The 10,803-nt window shown below is 37.1% G+C and overlaps 1 protein-coding gene across 3 annotated transcripts in view; it reads left to right on the forward strand.

Annotated features, from left to right (window-relative positions):
• WDFY4 (WDFY family member 4) overlaps window positions 1-10,803 on the forward strand; it is a 365,261-nt gene that overhangs the window by 105,194 nt on the left and 249,264 nt on the right. For all 3 annotated transcript variants that reach the window (XM_027859244.1, XM_027859252.1, XM_027859263.1), the window contains exons 23-26: window positions 357-509; window positions 5,861-5,934; window positions 7,104-7,265; window positions 9,462-9,553. In XM_027859244.1, coding sequence (XP_027715045.1) covers window positions 357-509; window positions 5,861-5,934; window positions 7,104-7,265; window positions 9,462-9,553 — 481 coding nt within the window. The remainder of the gene's footprint in view (window positions 1-356; window positions 510-5,860; window positions 5,935-7,103; window positions 7,266-9,461; window positions 9,554-10,803) is intronic.

Consider the following 10,803-nt stretch of genomic DNA (forward strand, 5'->3'; position numbering starts at 1 on the left):
GACTTTGAAAGAATTAATAAAGCTTCTAAGCTATGGTAGCCCACATAACTTTTAGAGAAAAATGAGCTTACATCCAATTCAAAATATCTGTAGCAGAAGTTTCCCAAGGAAGCACATAGTACATATTAGTATAACTAATGATGAATTACCATCTCTATGCAGTGACTGCCTTCCCCAGGTCATTTTACAGGTTTTGGGCAAAACATCCATGAAGCCAGTTCTATGCTGAATGGCCACAGAATGTGTGTGTGTACAGAAAAGCATAAAGAAACAATGGGAAAAAATAAGAAAAAATGTATTTATTGATGAGTAAATTGGACCTTGTTGTATTGAGAGATCTTCCTCCACTTTTTCAGATACTGACATTGCTCCTCAAGAAGAAGAGGCAGCTGTTGAACAACAGAATTTTCCAGCTGATTCTTTCTGTTGCTGGCACCGTCGAGGTGGGCTTTGGATCCTCAGCTATCACAAACGTTGGCATGTTCCAGCACGTTCTCTGCAATTTTGAGGTATATCAGGGGAAAATATTTCCTATTGAAGATGTTGCTAAGGCAAAAAGAAATAATAAGAAGAGGGCAGGGAGAGGCTCAAGAAGGACAGTGTTGGTATAATCATGTGAAATTTGATAAATACTTAGAAAATAAATAATAATATTTAATAAATACTTAGAAAAAAAATTCAGTTTCATGGTTTCATAGACAATACTGTCTTTCATGTCTATTGATGACTGTTAAGTTTGTAATAAGTAATGCAGGATGTCCTAAAAGTCTTAGTAAAATTTTAGGCTTTAATAGGGTCAACAAAGACTGGATGAAATTCTTTTCCTCATCCAGTGGTTCCCAACTACCCTCAACTCCTACCATGGAAGATGGAGCTTGAAGACTATGTTGGTAGGATGATTTTGGGGAATTTACAATAATAAAAATCATGTGGATTTGTAGCATTAGCAACATATTCTCACTCCTTCCTCTTCCCCTTTTTTTCCAATAATGAGGCAGGGTAATTTCACCACATTTAAATTTAGAGAAATGACTACACCACATCCATGACTGCTTCCTTTTTGTTTATTTGTTTGTTTTTTAAATTTTGTTTCTTGCCACTCTGAGAATTTTTTTGACTCAATCAGTAAATGCTTATTAAGCACCCATCATGTTTCGACAACTGCACTAAATGCTGGGGATACAAAAAAGGCAAAAGACAGTCCCTGTCCTTAAAGAGTTTATAATCTAATGGGGGAGATGAAGTGCAAATAAATATCAGGAAAGCAAGCTACATACAGGGTAAATAGGAAATGAATAATGGAGGAAAGGCACTAGAATTAAGAGGAGTTGGGAAAGATTTCCAGCAAAAGTTGGGATTTTAGTTGAGACTTCAGGGAAGGAAGGGAGGTCAATAGTCAGTGGAGGAGGGAGAGTCGAACTCTTGAATCTTCTTTTGTTGTTGTTGTTGTTGTTTTTGTTGTTTGCACTTTACTTTTCTATGGTAATTTTTATTTATTTTTTTGTTTTCAACATTTACTTCCACAAGATTTTGAGTTCCAAATTTTCACCCTATCTCGCCCCTCCCCCCACCCCAAGATGGCATGAATTCTAAATACCCCTTCCCCTAGTCTGCCTTCCCTTCTATCTCTCCCCCCCCTTCTCTTATCCCCTTCCCCTTCAATTTTCCTGTAGGGCAGGATGGATTTCTGTACCCCATTTCCTGTATTTCTTATTTCCCAGTTGCATGTGAAAACATTTTTTTTAAACATGTGTTTTTAAAACTTTGGGTTCCAAATTTTCTCCCTTCCTCCCTCATTGATAAGGCAGGCAACTAAATATAGGTTATATATGTGCAGTTATGCAATACGCTTCCATAATAGACATGCTGTGAAAAACTAACTCTATTTCCCTTAATCCTATCCCACCCACCCATTTATTCTATTCTTTCTTTTGACCCTGTCCCTCCTCAGAAGTATTTGCTTCTGATTACTCCCTTTCCCAATCTGCCCTCTTCTCTATCATTCCCCTACTCTCTTGTCCCCTCCCCCCCCATTTTCCTGTAGGGCAAGACAGATTTCCACACCCAATTGAGTCTGTATGTTATTCCCTCCTTAAGTCAAATCCTGTGAGAATAAGATTCACTCATTCCCTCTCACCTTCCCCAGGTTCCCTTCCACTGTAAGAGCCTTTTCTTTTCTGTTTTTTTTTTGTGCGATAATTTACCCTATTCTACCTCTCCCTTTCTCCTTCTCCTAGTAAAATCCTTTTTCACCCCTTAATTTTATTCTCCAGATATGACCCCTTCATTTTCAACTCACCTTGTGCCCTCTATCTATCTATCTATATCTATATATACACAAATATAATTTTTTCCCCTCTAACTACCGTAATACTGACAAAGGTCTCATGAGTTACAAATATCAACTTTCCATGCAAGAATGTAAACAGTTCAACCTTAATAAGTCTCTTATGATTTTCTCTTTCCTGTTTACCTCTTCATGTTCCACTCGAGTCTTGTATTTGAAAATCAAATTTTCTATTCAACTCTGGTCTTTTCATCAAGAATGCTTAAAAGTTCTCTATTTCACTGAATGACCATCTTTTCCCCTGCAGGATTATACTCAGTTTTTCTGGGTAGGTGATTCTTGGTTGTAATCCTATCTCCTTTGCTCTCCGGAATATTATATTCCATGCCCTACAGTCCCTTAATATAGAAGCAGCTAAATCTTGTGTTATTCTGATTGTGTTTCCACAATACTTGAATTGTTTCTTTCTGGCTGCTTGTAATATTTTCTCCTTGACCTGGGAACTCTGGAATTTGGCTACAATATTCCTAGGAGTTTTCCTTTGGGGATCTCTTTCAGGAGGAGATGAGTGGATTCTTTCAATTTCTATTTTGCCCTCTGGTTCTAAAATATCAGGGCAGTTTTCCTGGATAATTTCTTGAAAGATAATATCTAGAGTCTTTTTTTGATCATGGCTTTCAGATAGTCCAATAATTTTTAAATTCGCTCTCCTGGATCTATTTTCCAGGTCAGTTGTTTTTCCAATGAGATATTTCACATTGTTTTCTAATTTTTCATTCTTTTAGATTTGTTTTAGAGTGTCTTGATTTCTCATAAAGTCACTAGCTTCCAATTGCTCTATTCTAATTTTTAAGGAAGTATTTTCTTCAGTAAGCTTTTGGACTTCCTTTTCCATTTGGCCAATTTTGCTTTTTAAGACATTCTCCTCCTCATTGGCTTTTTGGATCTCTTTTGCCATTTGGGTTAGGCTAATTTTTACGGTGTTATTTTCTTCAGTATTTTTTGGGTCTCCTTTAGCAAGCTGTTGACTTGTTTTTCATGATTTTCTTGCATCACTCTCAGTTTTTCTTCTACTTCTCTTATTTGCTTCTCAAAATCCCTTTTGAGCTCTTCCAAGGCCTGGGACTGATTCATATTTTTCTTGGAGGCTTTGGATGTAGGAGCTTTGGCTTCATTGTCTTCTTCTGGTTGTATGTTTTGATCTTCTTTGTCACCAAAGTAAGATAACATAGTCTGACTCTTTTTACGCTGCTTACTCATGATCCCGGCCTATTACTTGAGTTTTAAACTCTTTGTGAAGGTAAAAGTCTGCTTCCAATGTGAAGAGTGTACTGTCCCAAGCTTCGGGGGTTTGTACAGCTGTTTTCAGAGGTACTTCTAGGGACCTGTAAATTTTCAGTCCTTCCAAGGTGCTACGATAAGGGGTGAGGTGTTTTCTCTCCACCACCACAACAAGCTCCACCACACCAGCATTCCTCCTCGCCCCAGGACCGCCCCTCAGAACTGTGACCCAGATCCAAGCACTGGTAAAACAAGAGATTCCTGCCTCAGTTCTGGCAAAGAGATCCTTGCAATCCCCCTCTGATAAGCCACTTGATTCCCCCTCAGTCTGTGGGCTGGAAGCTCAGGAAACAGTCGCTGCCTCAGGCTGCGCTCAAGACTTGTGGCTGAGACCTAGCTCCTCTCTCACTGCAGTCACAGACTTTTCCCACTGACCTTCTAAGTTGTCTTTGGCAGTCCGGGGTTGAAAAGTCTGGAAACTGCCACAGCTGCCTGTGATTCAGTCCTCTGAGGCCTGCTCCAGGGTTGCTGCGCCCTGCGCATCCACGCTGAACTGCGCTCCTCTCCCCGCCTGACGCAATATACCTTTATGATCAACCATCCAGGCTGTCTTTAGCTGGAAATTTCTTTCACTCTGTCTTTTTGTGGGTTCTCCTGCTTTAGAATTTGTTTAGAGCCATTTTTTTAGGCATTTGGAGGGCTTTGGGGGAGAGCTCAAGACAGTTACTGCTTTCCCTCCACCATCTTGGCTCCCAGCACTTGAATCTTCTAATACTCTAACAAATCTATATAGATTGCCAAGTTGAATAACCTTTGTTTTGTCAGTGTTTTAGATATGAACATGAAGAAGATTGTTCTAAGAGGAACTTTGGGAGGGGACAGGGACAGGGAGGAGAAATGCGAGGTGGAAGAGAGTTAACACCACCTTGTCTACTGTGTCCCATAGAGACCAATTATACTTTGCTTTTTTTGTGAACTGGAGCAATCTAAATGATACCCATAGTGGTACCCAAGTGATACTTCGAGGATTTCAATGCATTTCATAGATCTGTTTGTGCTTCTAGCAGCTCTGTGGGGTGGGCCGATTTATGATTGCCAAGATTTATAATTAACAATTTATAGATGGAAAAACTAACACAAAGAGGAGGAAGTTGTTAGTTCATCGGCGCACAAAAGACAGTGATGAAGACGAGAGTAGGGCTAAATGGCTCCTTGGACTTTCCATCTTGTACTTCACCAGCCAGTCCACTGTCCCTTTATTTTCTGGGTTACTTATGTGCTTAATTTATTTGGTGCTTTAAACAGCTTCAACAAATTGTTAAGTACAAAAGATTACTTTTGATACATGACTTTCTACTTTGAAGTTTTACTGATGCCTTTTGCTTTTATTCTACAATCATTTCCCCTTAATAACCCTCCACAAACATAGACATGGAATAGTCATTTATAACAGAGAAAAATATTTCAGAAATCCAAGAAACACAGTGACCATATCCAGCAATATTCTTTATCTATGATCCCTTCTCTCACATCCTCTCATTCCTCTCCTTTGAGAAAAGAAACATATTTTACCTTCAGTTCTCTTGGATCAAGAGGAATTATCACAGTCATCATGATGTCCCCTGTCAGTGTAGTTTTTATTTACATCATTGTGCATTTTGTTCTCCCCTGCTCCTGTTTACTTTGCTCTATATCAGTTTCCATACTGTAAAAAATTTTTTTCTCATGTTTTTCTTAGTTACTCATATTTGTCATTTTTTTGTCTTTTTTTTTTTTTTGCTAGGCAATGGGGTTAAGTGACTTGCCCAGGGTTACAGAGCTAGTAAGTGTTATGTGTCTGAGGCAAGATTTGAACTCAGATTCTCCTGACTCCAGGGCCAGTGCTCTATCCACTATGCCACCTAACTGCCCCTATATTTGTCATTTTTATGGTGCTATAATATTCCATCACATTCCTATCTTGCACTTTGTTTAACCTTTCCCCAGTTGATGGATGCCTATTTTGTTTCTAATTCTTTGTAGGTAAGAATAAAAGGTGTTGCTGTGAATATTTGTATAGATGGGAGGACATTTCTTTTTGACTATGATTTTCTTGGGTTATAAGTCCAGTAATAAGATCTTGAAGTGAGAGTCCAAGAGTATGAATAGCTTAGTGTATTTTTTGTAGTTTCTAAATTATGACCAATGGAATTCTGAGAAACTTTGTAGGTTTCCCCCACTCACTCCATTGTCCGTATCAAAATATGTTTTGATGTAGCATTATGTTTCAAAGTATATTTTTCTGTCTTTCAGCTCTGGATGAACACATCAGAAAATCTAGACATTGCCCTCTTTTCTCATCTCATAGAAATCGTTCAATCACCAAGGTAGGATATCCAGTGAGAACTTCTGCCTCCCTACAACTTCAACTTCAGTCACCAATTTTGATAAGAGTTATTAGAAGGAAATGTCTTTTCCAGGAAAATTCAGAATGTCAGCATCCCCATTGTGTTTCGTGACCAAAGAGAAATTTACTAACCCAATTGTGCAACTCTGACTTTAGTCCTATTGGCTGACTCTAACCAGCTATGGAAGCAGCTTATACGTAGAAACAGTTGTGTTGTAGGATGCCAGCCAGCTCCTTATACCATACTGACCTTTACCCCCCTTTGCTTCTATTACTTATTCCCTTTTAACTGACTTGCAAGGACTCATCCTGATCAGAAAAATAGGAACATTCAGTGACATGGAGTGACATTCTCAAGACTTAATGCTGGATCCTGTGAATTCATTACTTATTTTTATTTTTGATTTTACAATTGAAAATCACACACACAAAGTTGGGAATTTTCTATCTCTGCTATTTCTTGACTCTGTTGGCCGTTGTGAATAATGTAAATTTGAATGAAGGGAAAAAAGGAAGAGTGAGTCTAGTCACTGATTTTTATTTCTACTTTCTTTTTTTAAAAATGGAATTTGTAGGCAAAGTTGTTTTCTTAGGGTGAGAACATTTTATGGGAAACTGAATTTGTGAACATCCTGAAAAAAGGATGTGAATACTAGAGTTATTTTTAAATTTTGACTTTAAGATAATCTGAACTTATTCACTTTGTGGTTTTGGAAGGATGAGCAAGGCATACACTCAGACAAATTCGCTGCAGAATGCTGGCAGTTTCTAGGCTATTGGCAAAGTGGTATTAGAGATCACGTACGTGTCTAATGCCTTTGTTCTGAGCTTTTTGTGATCTACCTTTGTTTCCACTGATGCACAGATTTAGAAGTCAATAATTAGGGCTTTTGTTTGAACTCTCTAAAACGTGGCAGTTTCCGGGGGTGGAAAGGAAGAAGTAGAGGAGTGTCCCAGTGCAGACTTTGGTTTTTGATAACAGACACATATTCAATGAATGTCTGACATTGTTTTGAGAGGTTGCCAAGAAATCATCAGGAGTCAAAGGTCCATGGAACAAGCAGAGTCTGCAAACCTTTTTAGCAGAAATGCAGCAAATTTGGCTCTTTCCAGTAAATGCTTTTACTGTCTCTTTGCCTTTCTCACCAGGGAAGGGGCCCGGAATGCTGAAATTGCTCACAGATTACAACTGATACCTAGGCTGGTCTTTCTCTTTAATGACGCCATTCTCAGTCCCACCAAAATCTCCACCATCACTTCCATTCTGGGTCATTTGCTGAAGAGACATTTCAACACCCAGGATGTCATTAGGTAATAATAAAAATGCTAACAATAACAATAACAATAGAAACATTTATCAATAACAACTAAATAGAACTTTAATGTTTGGTTATATACACATGTATGATCTCATTTTTACCTCATAACAACCATGTGTATTAGCTACTACAGGTGTTATTAGTGGGTTAACAGTTAATCATTTTAATAGGTTAACAATATAAATTAAATCAACTTGCCCTTTGTTTGACAGTAAGATTTCATTTTTGAAGAACTTAAATGGACAGAAACTTCCTAGTTATTTAAATTATTGATTAATTGATTCAAAACTATGATTGGATAAGAGTTGAAATTATTAACTGGCACTGTGAACATTATTTGTTTTTTGTTTTGATTATCTGATTTTGGAATTTCCAGAGTTTCCAGAGTCCTGTATGATCTCTGTTCCTGCACACATTTCCACGGCCACCATTTTTAGCATAAGCATCAGTCTTTTTTGCAGAATCATTTTCCCTCTCACATTCTGCTTTAGATAGTGGCAAACTTTGCATTGTGCCATGGATAATTTCTAGTTTTACTTGAAATATTAAAAGTGCAAGTGAGAGAAAGGGTGATAAAACAACTAGACACTGGAAAAGCAAGAAACAGTTCTTGTTCTTGAGGAGCTTGCAGTCTAATGGAGGAAAGCAAATCAATGCTCACAGTAAACAGTTAGGCACAGACTGCTACTAGCAGAGTAGCCCTTCTTCAGGTTGACCAGCAACAAAACTGCCATTCCTGATTGGTTCACTGTTGCGTCCTCCTTCCTACCTTCTAGCGCAAGTTGGTCAACTTTACTGTGCTTCATTTTCTGCTTATAATAGCAGCCATGTTGGTATTGACTCAGTAGATTCATTTAGCGACATGAAGCAGTGTTTATAAGGTTTCAAGATTAATGGGCTAATAATATAAGTATTATCAATAGGCATGTCCATTGGATTTCCCATTTTACCAATGGGAAAATTATATTAATTAACTTCCATTACTTACATATCCAAACAGTCTCAGGAGCATGCAGGATTTGAACTCGAGTCTTCTTGACTCCAGATTCAGCCCTCTATTCTCTGGTTCTGAGGGATCATTTGGAAATTAGAAACATCTTTAACACACACACACACACACACATATACACAAAAGATAGACATATTATAGTTCTTTCCTTATGTAAGATAATATCACCTTTCCTTCAAAACATAAAGAATTAAATTTGACTCATACCTACTGATGAGTTGTTCAGAGATGGGGGGAAATGCCACTGGATCTTAAACATGATCATGAGTTCAGCCTCAACAAAAGGGTTGATCATGGAATTATAGATTAATAGCTAGAAGGATTCATTCATTCATTCATTCATTCATTCATTCACTCATCCATCCTATTACAATGCCTCCATTTTAAAAATAAGGAAACTGAGACCAGGGAGATTGAGTGATTTGGCCAAGGTTATGCAGCTAGTAAGTTGAAAAGGCCTTGAACTCGAGTCACTCTGATGATAAATCTAATGGTGTACATTGTGCTGCCTCTACTAATTCTTTATGATTATGATAACAACGATAAGAGTAGCTAGCATTTACATAGTGATTTAAGGTTTGCAAACTATATAGATTACTTCATTTAATCCTCAAAACAACCCTGTGAGGTAAGTGCTGTTATTAAATGCATTTTACAGTTGGAGAAACTGAGCCCAAGAGAGGTTAAAGCCCAGATCGTTCAGCTAATCATTATTTAAGGTAGTATTTGAATTCAGTTCTCCTTGACTTCAAATCATCATGCTATCTACTAAACTATCTAGTAGATAGATAATTATTATGTCCTTACTTTACTCTTGAAACAAAGAAATAATTATTTTACCACATATGACAGAGCAATGTTGATTTTTCAATAAATCCTTGATATGGTTCACAATGTAAACTACTAAGTGTCCCCTATCCCCACCAAGGTGGGCAAATTCATAATTGTTTTCTGCTCTTCTTAGGTTTGTTCCCTTTGCTTACCCCAGATAATCAACAGTTGGCTAACTTTCTGCAAAATTACTGTCTGATTTTCCCATTCTAGTTACATAAGGGAGACCCCAAGTTACACACGAATTGAACCTGGGCAGAAAACACTGGTGATATGCCCAGAAAAGATACGTTTCAATGACATTTCTCATTTCCTTCTTCTCCTACCCCTCCTTTTGTTTCCTTGAAGGATTGGATTATTTATCGTCTATACTCTAAAACCTTCTTCAGTAAATGAAAAACAGATTAGCGTGGACAAAAGTTCAGATTCCTCTGTGGAAGGTAAGAAGACTTTCTTCAGTGCTGGTTTATGGTGTTATCAAAGTCTCAATAAAAAGATATGCAATATTTATTCTCACAATTTCCCTGAAATACTTACCTTCAGAGGGAGGACCAGCATGGTACAATTATAAGAGTACCTGGGTTTAAATCTTGCTTCTGGTACTTACTACCTGTGTGAGCTTGAGCAAGTCACTGAAGTACTCTAGGTATCAATTTCCTCTTCTGCAAAATAACAAAACTGGACTGGATGACCACTAATGATCATTTATTAAGTGATTTCTGTGGACCAGGCACAGTGCCAAGTGCTCCCTTCTAGCTCTGAATCTCTGATTCTATAATCTGGATTTAAATCCCAGATCTGATACTTCCTACCTTTGTGTTCTTAAGCAAGTTACCTAACTTGGTCTCAGTTTCTTCACTTGTAAAATGAGGGGCTTAGACTAGATGACCTCCATCTGAGATCCATGGGCAAAGGTATCCATAAGCAAAGAAACACAAGCTATGGGAGGCTAATATTTTTATAAATGAAAGATAATAATGACTTAAATTTGTATGAAGTCCCTTCTAACTTTAATATACATCTATATAATCTATATATTATACATTATGTATATATTATATACATTATATACACACATGCATAATATATTTTATTGCTCTGTAGTGTCATTTTTGAGTAAAACACTTATAATCTTTAATAATCTCTCATATGTACTTATGTACACATATACATATAATCTATATTATATAACATATAGATTTTATATATATACACTATATATATATAAACTTTCTCTACTGTAGATGAAGAAATAAAAACTGAACTGTTAAGTGACTTGCCTTTGATCACTCTGCCAATGATTTGTCTATGATCACATAGCTAAGAAAAGTGTTTGAAACAATAATCCAACCCAGATTTTCTGACTATAAGATCAGCCCTCTATTCATACCTCAGACTGCCTTTCTGAATATCAGTTCATCAGCTATAATTTGCAGTTTCATGGTTTAAAGAAATTGATACTAGAAACAGGACATACAGCAAGTTCATCTAGTCTGTCATTTTTACCCACTAAGTTAAATACTAATTATTAAATAAAATGAGGACTTGAAAAATGAAATTAATTGCCTGAGATCTCTCTTTCTTTCCTTCCTTCCTTCCTTGTTTCATTCTTTCCTTCTTTCCTTCCTCTTTCTTTCTTTCTTTTTCTTTCTTTCTTTCTTTCTTTCTTTCTTTCTTTCTTTCTTTCTTT

The sequence above is a fragment of the Vombatus ursinus genome, unplaced genomic scaffold (assembly GCF_900497805.2).
Source record: "Vombatus ursinus unplaced genomic scaffold, bare-nosed wombat genome assembly UNPS02000749.1, whole genome shotgun sequence".
Lineage (NCBI taxonomy): Eukaryota > Metazoa > Chordata > Mammalia > Diprotodontia > Vombatidae > Vombatus > Vombatus ursinus.